The following is a 22,005-nucleotide window of genomic DNA, read 5'->3' on the forward strand; positions in this document are numbered from 1 at the left end:
ATATTAAGTGTTTCATTCTTCTTTTATGAATATAAATAGCACTTTCCACAGGTTGCCCCCACAGAAGAGACTAAGGGTGCCTCTTAGCTTTCAATTATTGGAGTCGATAGCCCCAGGTTCACGCCGCTGAGACCGCGTTCGCCCTGAGCGTCGCCTCCATCGCCACTGGCCGCGACTTGCATGCACCACGAGGTATATCATTATTAATGTTAAGCAGAGTAATTCTATTCAATTAACCAATTCTAGCATTAAAAATATTTTATATCTGCACGACGCCGGACATTTCTTCATAGGCAAAGGGCTCCTTTACCACTATCAAGAAGTTCTACTTCGCTATCGGACACACGCAGTTGCTCTTTTCAGGCCTGCAATTGAAGCGTACTATAGGAGTACAATTAAAGGGCTTCGATGTGCTCTGTCTTTACAGAAGCGCTCGGTGCGGCAGAGTCCTAACGCTGCTAACAAAAAAAAAAGAACACAGAATCCAGCACATTTTGAAGAGCCGACTGTGGAGTTCATTGAACTGAATTAAAAGGATATTTGTAACGTGTACTACTTTTTTATGAGTTCTTTATAGTTAAATATACATTTCAGGGATGCTGGCATTAAAAGAAAAATAGTATTAACTCGAAAGATTGAAAAAAAAACAAATAGAATTAACTCCGTGGGTCCAGAAACAATTTTTCATTATTTTTTACTGTTAATTTTTTTCCAAATTGTTTTATACGAACTTGGATGTTGGTGCTGCGGCACACGTAATAAAATCCCGCGGTTAGCATCCACCACTCCGTTCAAGAAATACGTGGGTAGTGGGTCATAACATTGCGGCGCGATTATCTTATTCAATCAGTCCGTTGTGTGAGCGTCTGGCAAAATGTGTTCCTCTCAGTATATTGTGTGTTTAGTGCTTCTCGTCCCTGTGTGCACAAGAGTGAGACTTACTGGTTTAAAATCTTTTAATTTTAGTCCCAGCATTTGCATTAAATTATGCTATTGCAGGAATTTAAATTCTTTGCACTGCATTAACATCTTCCCTCTCTACTAGTAAGAATTTTGATAGATCGTGAGGATTTTTCCTAATTGAATCATTTCTTTAGTAATTCTTGACAGAAGCCAGTAAAAACAAATATTTTTTTATTGAGTCTACAAAAGTTCTACTTATCAGTGTCCGCCGTAATTTAAATATTGATATTGATTGCAAAGGTAAAAGATCGGTGCAAATTACCAGACCTTTGTATTAAATGTATTATTTTGGCGTTATGTTAAATATGATCGACCTTCTTTTAAGAATTAATCATATTAACACGCAATAATTCATAGGCAAAAAATTTGGCAATCACCGAAACAACTGAGTTGATGGACTACTCTGGCAGAGATGGAGTAGAAAAAGAATACAACTTAAAAGATGAAAATTGTAAGTATAATTTCAATCAGCTAATTACATAATCTGAACCAAGAATAATTTAACAGCAACGAAGATAGATGTTAACACATCTGAGTTTGCGGATACAAAATACTCTTTAGAAGAATTATTGAAAGACGACAATGGTAACTCTATTTCACACACTTGATTCGTATCTGTAAAGTTACAAACTATTAAATACAGACACAGATATCGAGAGTCTACTGACCGCAGAGATGAATGAAAGCTTTTCTGAAAGCACAAATGGAGAATCTGTAATAATAAGCGCAAAACCAACCACTGCAAACCCTGGCTTCAATGGTACGGTACGAAGCGGAAAAATTTTGGGAGGAACGGCTGTAACAGCAGGACAGAACAGTTATAACGTCTTTGTGGAAGGCACAACTGCAAGCGCTACTGGCACTTCAAAGTTTTGCGGGGGTGCGATTCTGTCCGTGTCCTGGGTTGTCACTGCCGCCCAGTGCGTCGCAACGTAAGTTATTTTATTCGCAATTGTGGGAGTGCAATATGAATACGACTCAAAAGGGCGGCGACCATTATCGTGTACTCTGGCGTGCTGGAAGATCCCGTGGGAACAGGCACCAAGACAAGTGCCCTCCCCTACATTCATCCAGGTTTCAAACGCAATTTTTTGCTGAATGATATCGCGCTGCTAAGGCTGCTCACACCTCTCGCAATTTCTTGTAAGTGTCTATATAATGACTGTCCACAATATTCCATTTTTATAATATGAGCTTCTAGCAACGACTGGAGTTATCCGAATTCATAGCTCCAGCATCTCTGGGTTTGATAATGTTGCGGCTAGGACTTTTGGATATGGTCCTTCAGATGACTGTAAGCTCCATTTCTCTATTTTTTTTTTTCAAAATATTATTGATTTTATTTCAAAATGTTCATTTTTTATTGAAAGAAAAATACTGAATAATCTTATCCTCCTAATTTCAGCTCAAGCTTTAGCATCGACAGCGACAGATATTGTCTTGAAATTTGTTGACCTAAATATTGTAAAAAAAGCCTCATGCATATCACAAACAGATGAAACATATGTGGCTTACCCAGGGAATACTGGATGTTTAAGCACCTCTTTGGCAACAAAAGGAATTTGCTTTGTAAGATTTTTCGCATGCAAATTTTGTAGATCTCAATGACAATTTCTTTCCCAGGCTGACGCTGGCGGACCCGTCGTTTACACAACTGATGCAGATGGCACAGATAAACTAATTGGAATCAATTCTCTATATTTGGGCTGCCCCTCTTCATATCCAAGCTCTTTCACTCTGATTCATCCCTTCATTGGATGGATCAAATCCATAACTAAAAAGACATTTACTTAAATGATTGAATTGAGCTCAAAAATGCTTATCTATATTTAATTTTTTTATTATAATTTAGATCATTTATGAGCTTTCCAAATTTCATAAATAAAAATTGTTTTCCATGATCAGATCCGAGATATTTAATTAATGATATTTATTGGTCCAGGCACCATTCCATCAATCACCGCTTGAAGGGCAAGATTGGAATGTATTTGCTTCAATTTCACGTTCATAATTAATTTTATTCAAAATATGTTAAAAATGATTAAAGGCTAAATAGTTTTATTTTTGCTGATTTATTTCTATGTTGATTAAGTAGTTGCAAAAAAAGTAAAGCAAAAATGAAATTTTAAAGTATCGAATTTCTAAGTTCTGCGTGAATAAATTCAGGATGGACAGCTTTACGTTAAATTTTGAAAGAAAAAATTAAATATAACACTCTTTTACTGCATATTCCGCAGGCCTTATCAGCAAAATTCATGGCATAAAAATAAAAATGTTTTAGTTGTAACATCTATAAATGCTTTTTAGAATAAAATATATTGAAAGAGAATTATTTAAAACAATTTTATAATGCTACACTGTATAGCATAGTAAAATTATTTAAAAAAAATTTGCAATAATTATATAAATAATACAATTTATTTACCTAATCGGATTGGTGGCTGAAGTGCACAAGTCCATCTACCTGAACCCTATATTTAGAGATGTTCCCGTTATCATTATTGTATTATTTTTAGTTGTGGAGAGGAACAAGTTTTATTTTTAAAAGCCTGACAGGCCATCTGGACAAATAATCCCAAAATTTATTGCTCACAAAAAAACGACGCTCTCTGACAGAGGGCACTGATCTGCCTAGAGGATAAGCGACCGCGAAACAAACTTCGAGTTTCATCGATTGCAGAAAAAAAAAGATGTTCTATCCTGCGGCTCTTGTTCAGAGTCGTGAGCTGCTTCAAGTGTGTTTCTCGTGCAGCATGCCTCCCTGCCTCGTACAAACATCTTTCCTCATTGCAAGCCTCTTCATTGGTTGCGCAGCCGAGAATAAAATGGTCAGTAAATTTAGTGAAGCGATTCTTTTACAAATAAATCCTCTCGTTTGAAAATTTTGACAGTCGTTATCGATTTGCATGGTAAAGAGTCAGTATGCAAACTGTAGAATGAAAAAATAGCCGTTTCCTTCAGCTATGAAAGGAAAGCTGTCCAATTTTTTACTTCATTTTTTAAGCACGCATAAGAAAAAATACCGTTTTGAATTCTAATTCGAGATATTCATTAAACTCCTTAAATTGGCTATTTTTGCAAACCTGTTTCTACGATTCTAGCGAAGAGTAGCATGAATTTAAATTTTAATTGATATTTAAATTTTTGCTGCCGTCAGACTCGGGTATGCTAAAATTGCTAAACCAAATTCACCAATTAAAAATAGTTTTAAAGTATTTTTTGAAGTCAAAAAATAATGATAATAATTATAATGAATTTGGGTTGCCTCATTTTTGCAGCGCTTGCCAACTATAACGGGGTTGCCAATTACCTGACTTAATGATTTTTAGGCCATACGCAAATCAAATCCAATAAAATTTTGGCAGTAAAAGCTACCAATATTTTTCGTATTTTTTGTAATCCATAATTTAAAGCAGGTTACGTCCAATTCATCTTTACTGCCGCACTCGGCTCGAATTCTGGGAGGCACGACAGATATCCTTGGTCAATTTCCTTTCTTGGTTTACATTGAATCATTGCTGAGAGACTTCGTCTCCACACAGTCCTGCGGGGGAGTGATTCTGAACGCGAATCACGTCTTGACAGCAGCCCAATGTGTAGTATTGTAAATTATATTTTCAATATATAACCTTTTCTAGATGTTTAACTGACAGAATTTCCAATTTAGAGCGGCATCCATAAAGATCGTTTCCGGGGTTATGGACCCTAAAGATGCAGCGGCCCAAATTTCAGTTGGTCGAGCGATTATTCACCCAAAGTACAGAAGGAATCTACAAATACATGATGTTGCTATCGTCCGGCTGCTCCACCCAGTATTCCTTAGTACAGGTGAATCAAATTAACAGTCAATTAAAAATAAACAAAGTATTTTTTTAAACAAAATACAAAATAATCTTCTTGCTATGCTATATTAAGGGCATGCCCGTCAAATCAATTCGATATTTGATCCAATTTTTAAAACTCACTCTGATGCAAAGTAAATAAAAGCATGCACTCAGATTATGCTGAATATTAATTTAGCATTTCCAATTTTAATTAGGGCCTGTACGCTCTGTCAGGATATTGAAGAGAACAACAGCAAAATTGGACAACTTAATTTTGACTACCGCTGGTTGGGGCCCAGCTGACGGGAGCACCACGATTCACACCACCGTTCGATCCGTGAATTTGATGCAACTACCTAAAAATATCTGCAATCAGCTAACGGCTCAGACATATATTGCGTATCCCGCAATGACTTCATGTTTAGACACCAAAGATGGCACCAAGGGATTTTGCTATGTGAGATTTTCATTTAGAAATATAAACTGCTATTTTCTGATCGCCGAGGATTAAACATTTTAAAAACAAAATAGATTTTAACTAAAATCCTTTTTCATTTTTGTTTTAGGGTGACGCTGGTGGTCCGGTAATGTATCATTTCCCTACAGAAGGCCAACCTACGTTGGTTGGAATTCTAAGCCAATATCAACAGTGCCCCGATTCTCTCCCGATGAGCTACACAAGGATTGGGCATTACTACTCATGGATTAAAAAGACAGTAAAATATCTGGATTAGTAATAAATTGCTTGTTAAACCGTTGAAACCTAAGGTTCACGTAACAGTTAGATGTACGATTTTTTTATTAGATATACTGTATGTAGCGGTACAACAACGCGGTCCTGCTTTTTGTTGGAAGCCAACAATTGTCGGCGGTTTGAACTATTGTAATTTTGCATTATTGTTTAACAGCAGAAAGATGATTTTAAAATAAGAATTTAGTTTTCGTCCGTCAGCCACACGGTGCTGACGTGATTCGTTTAATTGTGCAGAACCCGATTCAAAGGGGTGAGTCCAACAGTCAGTTAGCAAAAGAATTTATCACTTATTATTGTAAACCATTTCAGTTCTTGTACTTGATTTAAGTATCCGATCGGATTTGCAACTGTAACCTAATACACCAACCAAATTTGTCAATCTGAATTCATCGGTCTTCATCATTTCAACCCTCTTCTGTCCCCCAAAGATATAAGAGATGTAAGAGTCACCCAATAATCAACATCAATTTAACACGCTGTAAATAAAAAGTCTGGCTTTCTTGTTATTGAGTTCTTTGCAATCATGTTGATCCTCCCGTTGATTTAGTTGGCACGAAAATGCTTTCGACCAATGATCAATACTTGGGCCGGGTAGGTTATTTTTCGTCATAAAGCCGCCTAAGTTCGCAGAGCCGCAGCCCTAACACGTCCCTTGTACCTTTCAAAGGAGCTTGTATGGTTGGCTCTCAGGCCAAAAGGTTTGAATAAAAATGCAAAATAATTTCGGACGCCAGTTTTGAGCGTAAATACTCCTGGTTATTTTATGTTTTGTTCATAAAATATCGTGTGCCATCTGTAGTTCCATATGAACCACCAAAATTTCGAGATTGTCTCTCCTGCCAAGAGCTATATTTTTGCCTTTTAAGTTAGTAATATGTGTAATGGAAAGATTTGCTGAGCAATTGTCCCTTTACTTTTGACTCACAGGGAAAAATATTTGATTTTTTTTAGAATTTCGGCCTTTGAAAAGCACATTCTCTCTTCTTAAGAGGCTCATTTGACAAATATTAAAAAACCGTGCAGCTTTTCATCAAAACTTTGTTACTTCTGCAAAGAAGAGATAAATTACCGTTTTACCTTGAGTTTGGTAGGTGCAATCGCAAATAATATAAAACTATTAAAATATGTTAGAGCATTTCATTGTGAGTTTTGATTGCTAACAAATAATATAGTCTGTTTGTCCGTTCGCTGTCTAGATTCCCAGCAATATCTACATTATATTTCCTTTCCGCGTTAAGTTAATATTAAAAGTCACATTTTACAGTGACGTCTATGATATTGACGTTCTGTCACCCACACTTGCTCGGAAAATGCATATTTCTGCTCGGTTTCTTATAACATTATGCTGCTTTTACTATGGAAAGATCTAAAAAAACGTTAAGCGGGATTCCAATCATATTTCCCCGAATTTTTGTGAACAAAAAAAGAGTGTACATACGTTTTTTTGTTGTTAATTATTTCCCTCGAGGAAGGAGCGTAATAATTATATGGCTATAAACTACAGAGTTGACACCCGGCGGCTGAAAGTTGTGCGGCGAGTGCCGAGCTGGTCAGGTCTCTGACCGTCCTGTCCGGACATGCACACACGTGACTCATATCGGGTGGATTTATTCGGTGCGTATGCAAATTCGGCGGAATGCGCAACCACAATTCGCTCCGGCGGCATACGCGCAACTAATTCCTAACCTTCGCCCCTATTCCCTAACACACGCAGCTTTTCGTTTTACACTCCGAAGCACACAATCAATCAGCCAAAAGCCACAAATTTAATGCAGTCGGCCCCGCCACAGATCACGGAAAATTATTTCTCAAATACGAATATGAGCGCTAGAAGAATTTAAAGGCATCCCTCGGTGTGAATATTCATGAAATGACTCTGTTAATTACGCGCTGTGATATTGCACATTTGAATTTTAAATGCAAAAAAATAATGGATGGTGCAAAATGTTTTGTAGATTTTTACAGCATTCCTAATTAGCTGAAAATTCCCAAAGCTGGGAGTTTTTCAGATGGTTTTTTTCTGGGAGCGAATGATTTTTGTTAATAGTTTTAAAATGATCCAATCAAATTCTTAATAGTATAATGATTTTACTCTACTGCTCCCCCTGTTTAAGTATTTGTAAGCAGTTCAAATGTAGCAGTGTGACGCGTCTATTATCAATCCACCACTCTTTTCCTATTTTCAGTTAAGGCAAAAAATGAAAAACTGCGTGGACGAGCGGCAGAGCGCTGGAGCAGCAAAATGAGGCCCTCGAAATGTAGGTCACGTAGTAGCCGCGGCAATGACCGTCCATCGGCGGACCACAAAAGGTCTGCATCTCCACCGAGTGTGAGCATTTCAGCGGTTTTCGTGTTTCATACTTCTCGCCCCTGAACGACTTTTATTGTTAATTGCATGGCCGCTTGAGTGAAGGGATTGCAGGGGCGCCACGTTTTTTTCGCTGACTCCTGGCATCGCGAGAGATGCAAAAATATGCATACACACCCTTTTGTATTGTCTCTCTGCTTTATTGATTTATATCCAAGAGCGTTTGTGTGTTACATATAAACCACTTAAACAATAAGGATCTATTTTTAGAATTATTAATTTCTATATACGTTCATGTGACCTGTCGAATAGTAGCATCAATGGCCATGAAACAATACAAAATATGTTTCTTGCGATTCAACATGTAACATAATATGGCGTTCTAGATTCATTTGAAACGAATATATCTGCCCAATAAAAGTTTAGCTATATTTATTCAATATTTTTTAAATATCGAGATATGATCCTAAGTTTTTACTTAGTTCTTTTTATTTGAGTCGGTTCATTGGAGGATGTTCCATTTTGCACTATGCAGGCCGTTGGAAAGCTGCAAACAAACCGTTTGGCAAGTGCGCAATCAGACCTCATCCAGTCAGTGTCTTCAACATCATTTCTCTCCACGATCCTAATAATTTTTTAAGTCATTGTGCTGCTATATTTAAATGTACGGGCTAAATTAATTGACCTTAACTCTCCGCAATCACCCTTATCAGCGGCATTCACAAATTTGATGCTGGTCTTGTCAAAATCGAATCCGGCAACCACCCAGTAGAATCGGTTGTCCTGTGCCAAATCAGTAGCTCCAACCCAAAAACCTTCGCCGTCTTGACCTTTAGAAGCATTCAAATAATGATAGGAATTGTTTTTTCTCGTCAACTCATAACACGATCACGCCGTCTACAATACTTGTTTCATTACTGTTGCAAAGTCATTAAATTATTATTGTTAGTTACAAACATTTAATTGAAAACACGTCTCCCTTTCTAATGACTTAGTTTTTGTGGTTGTCTGCGAATCATTTAAAAAAATCCAAACCTACCTTAAGTAGAGACCCGTGTAGTGCCAATAGAGTGAGGCGTAAACACGAACCCGTCAAAGACCAAATGCACACTGGTCTCTGAAGGGATGAAACTCTGTTCATCAAATTGGCTGTCTAATTAGAGCAGTAATTAATGGGAGGGCAGAAAAATACACCCCATCGGCAACTTCTGGTCCAGCCAGCCAATCAACTACAGAATGGTACACAGACCTTTTCATTCTTCCTCACTAATTGGGATCGGATTTCACCTGACAATGCACAGTAATGAACCAGCCTTTGTAGACTCGCAGCAGTTCAAATACGAGAGGCAAAAAAGAGACAGTATGAATTATGATGTTATTGTCCGACCACATTTAGAAATTGAAATTAATCAATTAAATTCTATTCGCTCACTCTCAGATTTTGAAATGTAGCGGAAATGACACGAAGAACAATTTTTACCGTGCTTAATGATGATACGCGTTAGTGCTCCTTCAACTTGCGAGTTTAAAATCGGCACTAGATTCATGTTGTACCTCCGGCAAAAGCTGTAAGCTTGGTACCAAGACTGTAAAAACAAAGTAACAGCACCTATGTATTTGAAGCTGTTGTTATAATATATTCACACCATCGCCATTTTTGAGATATACATCCGCGTTGAGGCGACCCGCAGCAGCCGCATGTCTTTCACTAAGTAAGGTAATTATCTGAGTTAACCACGTGCCAAAAAAAGAATAGAGGAAAAATAGGTAATTGCACTACAATAATATTACTCATTGCAGCAGTACCTTTTCTCTCGCATAATTTTGTTATCTATATCATTAGTTATTAATTATTTAAACCCTTTGTGGAAAAATAAAACTCTTTACAGTATTGTTATTTTCCTTGGTGGTTGAGCTTGGAAAAATGTTGAAGCACTTTGCGTAGCATTCAAACTCGTTTCGATTGACGTCCTCATCTATTCTCAAAAGTATGCAATTAATTGTTAAAACCAAACCTAGTTTTACCAGAATCCTCCGGCAACGACGGAATTTCCCAAGGCATTTGTGCTCTGATCTGAAGCATGTCATATGAAATTTGAGATTACAACCCCTCTAATATCGTGCGATTTGTTACCATTGTCAAAGAGCTAAAGAGCAAACATAGCAGAATCCTCATTTTGCCAGCAGGAGCCACGTTAGCGCATCCGCCCGCACTCTCACATTCCCGAATTTTCATATCCGCAGCGAGGAAACGGAGCTCTCGCCAGAGGGAGCCCCTCTACAATATACCAGAGTGCCCAACACGATTGATCCCCTTGGCGCTATCGCGTATGCAACATGCGGAGCATCCAAGCATCACGGTTGCATAATTTACAGAGACTGAGGGGCCACCCTGGTCAGCTAATGCCATTGCAGTAGATTTGAAAATAATATCCAACAAATAATGTAAAGAGCTAATTTTTTAACTCTTCTCCGCTCGAACAATAGACAATAGCAATATTTTTACTTTATATCTTTGTTTTAAAGTTTTTTTTAATGTTTCAATAATTAGTCGTTCCTTCAAAATAAATCACGACAACCTATCATCATTGTGTGTTAATTTCAAAGCATGAACTGTCCCTTCAGATATTTCTAAAATTAAAATGAAAATCTTGAACGTTATGAAAGATTTCTATGATTTATAAGAAGCTGGTTGCCTTACTTGCTTAGTAGTAAATTAATTGGAAAAACTTAAAGAAAAAGAATAAATAAGGTTTGAAACCTTTGCTTCAATGTAAGTGGTCAGAAATGAGAGTCATTAATAATGCACAACAAGAGTTTTATTTAATTAGTGGTACATTTCAACAGAATCAGCAGTTAACATTTGGCTAGACCATACATACACCACTTTACTAACTGGATTTCTAAATTATTTTCCACATTCCTAGACTTGTCTTTCAAAACAAAATTTCAAGAAATATATATTTGTTCAACATAGTATTAACGAAAATAAAATTATGTATTCGCGATCACATTGCTGGAATGGTTCTCATAATCAACATTTACTCACAGTAATAGGTATTGTACAATTTATATTCAATATATTCAACATTGGGAATCTTGATATAGTTTACAATTTATTTACAGAATTTGGCAGATGGCACCAAATTTGAATATCTGTTTTTTCCACTCAAGTACTTAGCAAGATAAAGAAATTAACATTCTACACCAAATACTGATGGATGATAGAAAACTAATTAAGACAGTTTATGCCTTGACTCCGCCCGACTGTCCTTGTTCTTTCTCCAATTGTTTGCCGAGATATTCCCTAAAAATTGTTGACTTTTAGAATTAAACTGAACAAAAAACTAATGGAATAATATTAAAATGTTCATACAATGTCAGTGGCGATGCTAATTAAATGTCTTGCTAAAATATTAAATGAGATGGTTCTAGCTACTGCAGCGAGCAAAGAAAAGGGTTTTTAAACTTACCAGTTGTGAACCATCAATTTTTGGACAGCCAGGAGGGCTTCGTAGCGAACATTGTAGTCCTCGTGGCCGAGAAGCTGCATCACAAGCTGCTTTGCACCCAGCTGCTCAATAATGCTGAAAATTAAAGCACATTATATTAGCTTGTGTTAGGTGTACAGGTAGCACCTACTTTTTGCCTCTGGGATAGTGTCTGACGTATTCGCCGATGTCAAAGCTCGCCACGCTGAGCTTCAGTGGATCGCGGCTCGTTTCGAGGATTTTGATCAAAATGTGCAGAAGCTCATAATTCTTTTCATTAAGGCGACCAGCATTCTCACGCCAGAACTTGGCAGACTTGTGCACAGGGCTCCACTCAAGCCTTCCAGACTTGAGTTCGGTTGCGTATTCATCAAAGGAACTATAGATAAATTAAATAGTGAGATTGAATGATTTTTTGGAGGACTCAGCCGCAAGATTAAAGGCTGCGGCTGGAGGGACCGGCTAAGCCTAGCGGCGGCTGCCGTGACTAAAAATTTGCCGGCTGGCGCAGCGCAGTGCGGTTGGCTGAGACATCTACTTAAAAAAAAAAAAAATACCTGAGATCCTGAACAGAGTTATGCAGCTTCTCGTTTAGGAACTCAATGTCGCTCTGGATGTCTTCGTCGTCGAATTTGCGCTGTTCCAGAATGCTGAGTTGCTTGAGCACTTTGCAATGCACCATAGCAACGCAGTTTTCCTTTGAGATGGCATTGTCTTCGGGCTTCTCAATCAAATTCTAAATTAAGCAGATTAAGTTTTCATGTTAGCATAAGAAATTTTGGCATTATTTTACCCTGTACACAGCAAGAATGATGCGAGTGACCTTTTCTTTCACCGAATCGCTCAGAATATCAGCCAGGATCGGGATAACATTGTATCTGTCAAACAAAAATCAAGGTTATGTGTGAAAAAAGCGAGGAAGGTTCTTGCAGACTAGAAGGTGCGTTCTTCAGGAGCAAATTTTTTTTCTCCAGAAAATATTTCCTTTTACCGGAATGTCCTGGTGGCCCTATCAAGTATTTTTCCCGGGGATTCCCGATCCCAATTCCTTCCGTTCCCGTTATCATTATTGCTGCAAAAATTTTAAAAATCAAAAGTAGATACCGTGTGTTTTTAAATTTATTCAAAGCTCGCATATTTACAAATACAAACGTACAATACTATTATTCTGTGTTGTTGAAGTTAAACACTATATACTTAAGGTTGAAAGATTAAATATTCACAAAGGCATTTTTACTGGGCCACGTTAACTGTTACGTAATGAAAGTCGATTTTGTATCAGTGAGATTACCAAACAAAACAACCTAAAAATTGCATTATTGCAGGAACTCTCGATTTTAAAATTGCAAGAGCCAAGAACCAGAGCGGATAACACAACATGTTAATGAAAGAAAGTTCTGTGACATTTTTAGTTAAGTGAATGATAAAAAAGATATATTATAGCATTAACTTCTCAAATTGAGGTTAACCCTGTAAATAAAGTTACCAAACCTAAATGTCGTAAAATAGCAAAACCCTCCTCACAATTATTTTGAATTATTTCAGGAAAATTGAAAGTGAGTTGTGAATATAAAATTTGACTTTGTTCCCATGAATTCCCGCTCCCATCTCGACCATGGCTCCCTGTTAGCAATTTATCTCCTGAAAATACCGGGATTCCCGAGCAATTTGCGTCCCGGCGAACGCACCAATCATGCTTTTAAGTTTAAACAATTGTCGACTAGCTCCTAATGAATAAATGAACAAAATTAACAAGAAAATAAGATCGTATAAATATAATAATTATCAGTTTTCAGTCTTAAATTAAAAATATCAAACAGTCAAAATACATTTTTACCAGAATTTTTTTAATGACGTTGAAATTTTGTTACCTGTTCATGCGTCCGGCCATTTCAGGGTTGAAAGTCAGGACCCAGAGGCAGAAGATAAGCTGGTACTGGATCTGGAAGTTCTGCCGGGAGGAGAGGACTGAAAGCAGGGTGGTGACGCCGTCGACGGCGATGAAAGCCTTGCGGTATTCATCGTGGCGCAGCAGCATTTGCAGGCACCTGGCCACGCTCTGGATGTAATCATTGCCCTGCAAATGGAATCATGTTAGCTGCTTTTTAACGATGGGATGGAGCAATAATTAAAATTAATATCTGAAATTCTTCAATTGGACTAGCTAGGGGACTATTCTATAGCAAACCAAGGTTATTTCATAGCCAACTGCATCATGGCTAATGTGATCGTCGCTGGAAGGAGCAAGGTTGATGTTGTCAGCAGACTCGATCAATTCCGAAACATTGTCAGTCTGGTTAAAAATAAATGGGATTAGAAAATAATGCTTGAATTTTGTAACATTTACTCCAATGTTAGTTACACCGGCACTAAATAGAAACGATTGGCATGCAAGGCGCTAATTATGATAAAAGATTTTCTGTAAAAGGTTTTTAAGGCTACAATAGAGTTCCTGCACTACGACAGCTCGAAACAACACCTAGATAGATCAGAAATACATAACATAATATTCATCTACACCCTGAAAGTGGAAAAAACATGCAATATATAAATCCACTACCCAAGCAAGTTCCCTTAAATTTCACAGCGATTATCAATTTACCTGTTTCTGGAGTTCATCTTTCAGCCAGGTGAGGTAGAACTGCAGGTCTGAACGCTCCATTGGCTCGACGCTCCAACAGGCCAGCTTGGCAACAATCCTGGACGTCATGTTGACAATGAAGCCATCAGGCCTGTTCAGCATGTTGAGGAAAGGGCTCCACAGGGACTCCCTTTTGCGGGCAGAGTGCTCTCTGAAGATTTCGACACGGCTTCGATCCTCCTGAACATTAGAATTTAAATTGATAGGTTTCCTTTGGCGCAGCCGTTGCTTTGACTTTTAAAATAACAATTTCTATGAAATAATCAAGAGGTGAAAGACAAAACTGTGCAGTAGACCTTGTAGTAGAAAAGTAACAGATCTGCTTCAGCCAGCCACAAGGGTAAAATATCGATTTTGAGGCGGATTTTTACTCAAGAAACATTGGCTCCAAGATGTTATGGCTTTAAATTGAGCAATATTTAAGTACTATACATTTTTAATATCTAAATTCTAAGAGAGGACAATTTTTAACTAATATTTTCAAGTACTAATTATTATTAATAATAAGAAACATGTTTGGGACAATCATCTCAAAAACTGTTTGGTTTTACCTGCAGAAGATCGTCCAGCATGACAAGAATGTACTGGATGGTAGTATCCTTGGAAACATGTCCCAGGAGGCTGAGGAAGGTCTTGGCGCACTGACCGCGCTGGCTCTTAAGAAGTTCCTCTCGGGCCCTGCCATCAGTTGCGTTGTCCAGGGCGACGATGAACGTGTAATCTTCGTTTGAAATCATCTGGGACCTGATATGCATAGATATGTAGTGATATAAGGGTGAAAAGACTGGCATACTGTTGGTAGGATTGCCAATTTACTCGCTGCTGCCGGATTTCGGATGCCTGCTGTTGCAGGACACTCGTCGCGGCCAACATGTCTAGAAATTGGGAGAAAAAGAAAATTACAATACATACGCAGCTATTATTGCTGACTGAACTTTTGCATTTGAAATATGTGCGAAAAGATTAGAATAATACTGTTAATTGAAATATAGCACATTCTTGTGACATATGTAGCTGCTGGAGCATCAGCGTATGTTAACAGATGGACACACAATTTACCGATTTTCTCGTCGGGAAGAGACGGGATCTTGCCTCTTTCGTTTTGCTGATTAGACGACATCTCGACTCGTCACTCACAGCAACACACTTCACAATCACGCTTCTAATTTTTTAGTATTGCCGAAAAACGGAATATCTCTTCTGACGATTGATTTTCTGTGGCTAGCAGCTGAAAAGGGGGCTGGGCGAAGTGTGACTGCTGCGTGACTTTTAGCCAACATAACGCAGTCGCAGTGTGTCCCAATCTTCAAGTTACCAACATACCAAAATTTACTCCTCTGGTCCTCTGTCAAAAACCACTGACTAAGATTCTGTGCAGTTCTGTGTTCTCTCTGTCGTGATGTTGTCTGGCGAAGTTGGATTCATCTATTATGTAACGGAATAATAATAAAATGTGACGGTGTCTTGGTTACCAAAAATTCTTGTTTTTTTGTTTATTTTAAAATTATTCTAGTCTATTCTCTCGTCTTCTTGATAGTTCGTCAATCTATTTTAATTCGAAAAATCCCCCTTTTGCGGTTAAAATTCTTCTTAACTTAAAAAATGTTCAAAATAGATTATGTAAAGATGAAAGCGAAATGAATATGAGAGGTCGTAACTATTTATTAAATTTAAATTGATTTATTTTGCATTAGCTATTTTTATAAAGTAGGAAAATTATACAAAAAAATTCAGATTTATAAAATAATAATTTTTGAGATATTTATGATATTTATATTGGTTGTGAGTAGAATAAGGTTTGATGAAAATTAAGCACAATACTAATATATTATAATTAATAATTATTATTATAATTACTATTTTTTCCAAAAATCGAAATAATTAAACTACATATATATTATATCATACATTATACGGTTTATCATTTTGTAGAAAAATCAGAATAAATAATAAGATAAATAAATTATAAGATAAATAAATTATTTATCTTATATGTATTGCTTTTTGCTTTGCTTTTTATTTTTATAGGATTCGCGCCATGCAAAAGTAAGTTCTAGCAATTTTGTGATACAATTGGCCATCGTTGAAGAATCTCGGCCAATGAGCATCAAGAAATTTTCTCGAGACGGCTGTGTGTTTGTCTGCTTTGTGGGTCAAGAGACGACAAAGCGGTCAAATCTCGGTCCGAAAGGAGCACGCAAGCTTACGTTCACCGTTACGTTTCACCCAACGCACGGAGCTCGGTGTGAAATTTTCCTTTTGCACATCGCAAGTGTTTGCCTTCTGGGTTAGACCAAAATTCGTGTTCGCCTTGTGCATCGCTATAAAATCACGACCACTGCACTGATTTGAGCTCCAATCTGCGCCATATTGGACTACCTGTTGATGTTTGGCATTTAAAGCAGGTGCGAAAATCAGGTTTTACGCACGAGTCGCCATCGGGAGACCCATGCCCGCCGCCAGGTGATGACGACTATGTTGCCGAAGAGGCAAGTGAAGGGGCCCGAAATGGGCCCACCCAAGTACCAGCCGCCTCCACAGCCCACCAAGCCGCCCGCAGGTGGGCCCGCCGCCCCTCCGCCACCAGTGCATCACATCGACAACAGAAAGCAAAGCAAAATCAAAGAAGTGACCGCGCGTCCTGCCTCCACTGGCCCTCTTCAGCAGGATGAAATAATTCGTCCTGTGAGTCCGAGCAGGGGCATCATGACCAAGAGGGCTTCGGACGACCTTTTGGTGCGACCTGGCGCGCTCAACGGCCAGCTCCTCAACGTGGACAGACCGATGTGGAGGCCCATGCCAGACGATGAGCTTCTGCACCGACCGCCTCAGGAGTTGCTCCGCATTGTCCGCGCGGCCGAGTCTGAAATGGCCAGGCTGCAGTCGGAGCATAATCAGTGGGCCCAGGACGCCAGCACTCGTTTTCAGACAACTGCTAATGAACTGCGATCTGCTCAGGTAATTAACAAGAGAAATATATGCACCTCTAAATCCAAAAAATGGATTTATCGCTACAATTCGATTGTGTTTGGTATAATATGACAGTTTACCAAAAGAATACATAGCTCCCGTTATTAATAGTTCGCTAAATCCAAGCTTAATAAGGTCACAATTTTGAGATATTTCAAATTGCCAAAATTAATTTTTCTAAAATTGGTCGATTTTCTAAAGACGTGACACATTTATTTCGAATGATTTACAATTTAAAAAATTATACTTTTTGTAAAAGTTAACGATTTTTACTCAAATTTCTGGCAGAAAAGTGTTATGGAAAAATCGGATACAGAATGTAATGGCTTAGGATATATGTAGTTGTAGATTTTAATTTTTGTAAGTTCCATTAAATATTTTGCGGGGTGCATTCCCTGGTACGTTTGAATTGTCTTTTCAAACGGCTTTTCCGGGAAATTTGACAGGGTAAAATATTTGCCAGCATATTAAATAATTAGAAAAAATGTTATCAGCTTTCAAAAATTGATTAATTTATGATCTAGCACTCATATCACCTTAATTATAAAGCCAAACTCGTGCCCCTTATGTAATTTGTCAATACATATTATCAATTTGAAAAAATTTTTGTTAAGATTAGAAAATTTTGTAACAATCTCATTAACTCAATGGCTTTGGACAGGATTTTGCTCGACGTCTGCAAGATGACAATCAGGAGCTAAGAGATCTGTGCTGCTTTCTTGACGACGACAGGCAGAAGGGGAGGAAGCTGGCTCGAGAATGGCAGCGATTTGGCCGGTATACCGCCAGTGTCATGCGACAGGAGGTCTCTTCCTATCAAGGCAAGCTTCGGGAACTCGACAACAGACAACATGAGTTAATCAGAGACAACCTTGAGCTGAAGGCATGCCTTTTTACCCCCTTCTCTCTCCATTCTGGTTACAATGGTTCAAATTCCAGGAGTTGTGCTTGTACCTGGACGAGGAGCGGAACAGCCAGACCAACTGTCCCTCTTGCGGAGCGTCTCTTCGTCCTGGAACCAGGGACGACGGTGATGGCAGCAGTTCAAGCACTAATGCCGATGAACCCAACATGCCTGCAGTTCCAAACGCAAATACGGGCGCTCAGTTCATCCACAGATCAGAAAGCAGAGATAGACTTATGGAGGACAGCATAACTAGACAAAGAAACACTTTCAATGGTAAATAAAGAGTTTCGTCTATGCCAGCGTCCTTTAAAATAAATTATGCAAATTTTACTAGTGGAATTTATTAAATTTAGTTTCAAAATTTTTAAGTTTATTATGGGCTGACAGGGCAACTCTGCCCCAAATCAGCACACATCCATAAAGTAATGATACAATTATGTAGGAACAACATTTGGAAGGAAGTAATAATTAATGGTAGCTTGAGAATATTGCTTCTTCAATTTTCTTCTTAAATGCACTTGAATTCTCGTTCATACACAAATTTGGTGAAAGACTATTCCAATGACGATAGCACTGCACTTGGAAGCACTGTTCAGGCACAGTAACATTTACACGCGGAGCCAGAAGCCTCAATCGATGAGCTCTGGACCTGCCTATCAAGTCAACATCGCGCATGGGGGTAACATAACATTTTAAATATTCAGGGCAATTATTGTACAAAATCTTATGTGTTTGTGTTAATACATGCAATTGACGTCTGTCTGTAATCTTTAAGATACGACACTTTTTATACAAAGATGACAAGTTTTGCCCGCGTTTGACGTCAAATATATACCTCATGAGGTTGTTCTGTAAAACTTGCAGCTTATTCAGTTGCTCCGCGCTAAGGTTACAGAACACGATATCACCATAATCAAAATGGGGTAGCATTAGAGTTTTTACTAGTTTAATTCTTATTTACTCTTGCCAGTTATTCTGTTTGGATTTTGGAGCAGGTAACCAATTAAAATGATTTTGCAATGGCTCGACGCAGAAGCAAATAAACTAAGACAGCTGTTTTGGTCCCTTGAGCCTCATCAGCAGTACTTAACCTACAAAACAAAGTTCATGGCCAGATAATTAAGAATCGGCGATCGCTGAAAATGAGCAACTCTAAATTGACAACCCCACAACTGGCATTTCCTGTAACAAAAATTCTACAAAGCCAAAATTTCTGTGCTTTCTTCCTCCTAACATCACAAATTTATCCTTTTGCAGCTCTGCTGCTAGTCCTTAATCACTTTTTCGTGCCACAAAATTATTTATTAATTACTATTTTCCTTAGCAAGAGACTAACTGACAATTTTAAATACAAAAACAGATTAAATGAATTTGCTTCTTCTCTGACTTGATGTGTTTTCTGTCAATCAGATCAGCTCGTTGGCTACATTCGCAGCTTGGAACAACGAGTTGTGCAACTGGAGGATGAAAGGAGAGCCCTTCAAACAAGATTAGTGCCTGGTTCTACAGACCAAAGTGCTCCAGCTCCACCACGAACTCTTCCAATGGAGGTACTTTTTCACACGAGCTTTTAAACCTTAAAAAGCTAATCCTCTGGTTGCAGCAATCAAGGCCAGAAGCGGTGGTGCACGCTTTGCAAGTTCTCCAAGTTCGAGAGCAACTCGAACGAAACAATGCCAACGCAGCTGTGCAACCAGCAGCAGCACCTCCTCCACCACCCCCACCCCAAAATACTCCAGTGGTAACTGTGCCAGATCCCCAGACCCAAGCTGAGCTCGATGATGGCGAGAAAGCGCTTGTTCGGGAAATGTGCAATGCAAGTTTTTCACGTGCTTTAATACCAGAAATTTGTTTTAACTTTTTATATATTTGCAGGTTGTATGGAGGAAACTGGAAGAGGCTCCACCGATGAACAGGCGATAAATATCGTACTGTTATGGAAGAAGTATCCATGACAATTTTGTAAACAGAAGTGCAATTGTTTAAGTAAGTTATCTCAAAGCGTGCTTCCGCATTATCAGTATTACCGAGACATGCAATTACTAAGTTATTGAACTTATATTATACTTAAATACTCTTGCCCAGTATCTGATATGTTGTGATTGGTTGTGGACATATATTAGATAACACGATCAAAATATTCTTGCCTAAATTGCCTGAGAAGAACTTATTTTTTTGAACTGTATGAAAAATGCGTAGCAGATTTAAAGAAATATTTTCATACGTATATTTGTATATTTATTTTAGCAGGGTAATATATATTTTTCAAATACAAATTTGAGTTTTTTAAATGCATAACTATCCTTTGGTGTGGTTTCACTTGAAGAATTTCTCGTCAAGCTCATTTTTAAATGGAAAGCTGGCCTGTGTGCCCTTCTTTTGCACCGAAATAGCTGCTATATCACACGATCGCTTCAAAATCTCCAGCATTGGTAACTCTGGTTTGTTTGCAAGGTAGAATGCCAAAGCTCCAATGAAAGAATCTCCGGCTCCCTACACCATTTCTTCAATAAATCGCTCATCTGGTTAAATTTGAATTGATATACCGTGGTGTCAACAGCATCAACTTTTGGAGCCAGAGCGTGGATTGTTCCTGCAGATTTCTTATCTCCGTAAACTGCTCCCTGACTTCCCAGAGTGACTATGACGGCTTTGCAACCCTTCTCGATCAATTTTGAGACTGCCCTCTCTGCATCTGCGACTGTTACTAGTTCTTCATTGAGAATTGCAGTTGCCTAGCATTTTATTATGTTAGTTTCAAGACGGATTGTTAGCGATCGTGTTACAAGTCACCTCAGTCTCATTCACACACAGGATATCGCAGCATTTTAGCACCTCATCCGGCAGGTCACTTTTAGCAGGCGCCGCATTCAAAATTAGCAATCCTGAAAGTAAGACAGATTAATGGTCGAAATAAACAAGCATTCCACTAACCATTTTCAGAGTTTTGTTTCAATATTTTGGCTGATTCAGTAACCAGATCTACATCTGTCTCCAGTTGACAAACCACAACTTTTGCTGATTTAATTATAACGCTTGCAGCACTTACATCTTCCTTCTTCAGGAAATTGTTGGCCCCAGGAATAATCACAATTTGGTTCTCACCTGAAGATCAAAACGTTCTTGTTAAGAAAAACTCAATACATCAACACGAAGATTGAGGAGGAAAATTATGCACTTATCATACCGCATTTAGAAACTGTAATTTGAGCAACTCCACTTGGCTGTCCTTCAATGAGTTTGATAAATTTGGTATCGATTTTAACATCTTCAAATGACTTGAGGTACTCTTTTCCGAAATAATCATCTCCAAGCTGATAGAGATTCCCCATAAATTATTTACATATTAAGGGTAGTTAAGAGCGTTACTCTGGCAATGAAGGTAACGTTAGCCCCCAGTTTGGAAGCTGCAACAGCTTGGTTTGCTCCTTTCCCTCCATGTCCTATGTTGAAACTGTCGCCAATGATCGTCTCTCCAGGTTTCGGGATACGTTCAGCAAAACTATTTTGGAGGAAAATATATTGAAAATTATTTAAAATTTGGAAAACATTACCAACCATGATAAATCTATCATACAGGAGCCAACAACCACAATTCGAGCGTCTGTCATTTTGCTTCTGACTCTTGGCATGTCTCAAGTATTATAATATCACTGCAACAGATGGCAAATTCTGACTTCTAGACGTTCCTTATCGATTTGAATCGTTCGTTCGTCTTTACCTTATCTCGGCGCCCGGAGTTCACCAGAATACAATTAAGTTGGAGCAACTCTATTTATGAAAAATCTTTTTCACAATCACGCTGCGCAACTATATAGAAACAACAATAAAGTTGTTTATGATTTTCACTATTCGAACTGTTATAATCAACAGAGCTTGGCAACACAAAATTAAAAATATAATATATAGCTTGTAACTGCCTAAGCAGTAATATTGTGCTATTTTTATTTTAAAGGCAGAGAATTTTGCGACAAGAGGGCCCGAGATGGGATTTAAAAACCGATATTTCCAATGAGAAGATCATTGCGACCATTTATTATTTACTATGTAACCACTTGAGACGCTTTATCGAAAAGCAAAAGTGTAACCTGAGATGAATCGGTACTCTGAAAAATACCGCTCGACCCTGAAGCTCCTGTACTTGTAT

The 22,005-nt window shown here is 38.2% G+C and overlaps 5 protein-coding genes across 7 annotated transcripts; 2 read left to right on the plus strand and 3 right to left on the minus strand.

Annotated features, from left to right (window-relative positions):
• Positions 1-824: 824 nt before the first annotated feature.
• Positions 825-3,024, plus strand: LOC135934094 (brachyurin-like). The gene is made up of 8 exons (XM_065475614.1): positions 825-931; positions 1,321-1,414; positions 1,471-1,548; positions 1,607-1,895; positions 1,949-2,106; positions 2,165-2,257; positions 2,369-2,532; positions 2,587-3,024. The coding sequence occupies exons 1-8, from the start codon at positions 875-877 to the stop codon at positions 2,755-2,757; spliced, it is 1,104 nt and encodes a 367-aa protein (XP_065331686.1). The 5' UTR covers positions 825-874; the 3' UTR covers positions 2,758-3,024.
• Positions 3,025-8,264: 5,240 nt separating this feature from the next.
• Positions 8,265-10,095, minus strand: LOC135945079 (uncharacterized). Its single transcript, XM_065492495.1, has 8 exons — positions 9,984-10,095; positions 9,875-9,923; positions 9,737-9,825; positions 9,656-9,680; positions 9,496-9,557; positions 9,330-9,435; positions 8,535-8,679; positions 8,265-8,474 (listed from the first exon to the last, which is right to left on the minus strand). Exons 1-8 carry the CDS (start codon positions 10,083-10,085, stop codon positions 8,324-8,326), a joined length of 729 nt encoding a protein of 242 aa, XP_065348567.1. The 5' UTR covers positions 10,086-10,095; the 3' UTR covers positions 8,265-8,323.
• Positions 10,096-10,650: 555 nt separating this feature from the next.
• On the minus strand, positions 10,651-15,245 carry VhaSFD (V-type proton ATPase subunit VhaSFD). Of its 2 annotated transcripts, XM_065496473.1 has the most exons (11): positions 15,041-15,245; positions 14,775-14,856; positions 14,533-14,725; positions 13,943-14,161; positions 13,529-13,633; positions 13,212-13,417; positions 12,134-12,218; positions 11,898-12,076; positions 11,492-11,719; positions 11,323-11,436; positions 10,651-11,156 (listed from the first exon to the last, which is right to left on the minus strand). In XM_065496473.1, exons 1-11 carry the CDS (start codon positions 15,099-15,101, stop codon positions 11,096-11,098), a joined length of 1,533 nt encoding a protein of 510 aa, XP_065352545.1. In that variant the 5' UTR covers positions 15,102-15,245; the 3' UTR covers positions 10,651-11,095. The 2 variants fall into 2 exon arrangements, with proteins under 2 accessions (XP_065352545.1, XP_065352554.1); XM_065496482.1 differs by lacking the exon at positions 13,529-13,633.
• Positions 15,246-16,101: 856 nt separating this feature from the next.
• Positions 16,102-20,134, plus strand: Ccdc85 (coiled-coil domain-containing protein 85). The gene is made up of 6 exons (XM_065494630.1): positions 16,102-16,939; positions 17,613-17,834; positions 17,891-18,131; positions 19,269-19,408; positions 19,462-19,674; positions 19,734-20,134. The coding sequence occupies exons 1-6, from the start codon at positions 16,448-16,450 to the stop codon at positions 19,779-19,781; spliced, it is 1,356 nt and encodes a 451-aa protein (XP_065350702.1). The 5' UTR covers positions 16,102-16,447; the 3' UTR covers positions 19,782-20,134.
• On the minus strand, positions 20,074-21,764 carry LOC135946431 (ribokinase-like). 2 transcript variants are annotated; one of them, XM_065494649.1, is made up of 8 exons: positions 21,580-21,764; positions 21,417-21,511; positions 21,228-21,360; positions 21,046-21,172; positions 20,793-20,963; positions 20,652-20,743; positions 20,405-20,593; positions 20,074-20,351 (listed from the first exon to the last, which is right to left on the minus strand). In XM_065494649.1, exons 2-8 carry the CDS (start codon positions 21,488-21,490, stop codon positions 20,175-20,177), a joined length of 963 nt encoding a protein of 320 aa, XP_065350721.1. In that variant the 5' UTR covers positions 21,491-21,511; positions 21,580-21,764; the 3' UTR covers positions 20,074-20,174. The 2 variants fall into 2 exon arrangements, with proteins under 2 accessions (XP_065350721.1, XP_065350713.1); XM_065494641.1 differs by having other exon boundaries at positions 21,417-21,764.
• Positions 21,765-22,005: the final 241 nt, after the last annotated feature.

The sequence above is a fragment of the Cloeon dipterum genome, chromosome 1 (genome assembly GCF_949628265.1).
Source record: "Cloeon dipterum chromosome 1, ieCloDipt1.1, whole genome shotgun sequence".
NCBI classification, from domain to species: Eukaryota; Metazoa; Arthropoda; class Insecta; order Ephemeroptera; family Baetidae; genus Cloeon; species Cloeon dipterum.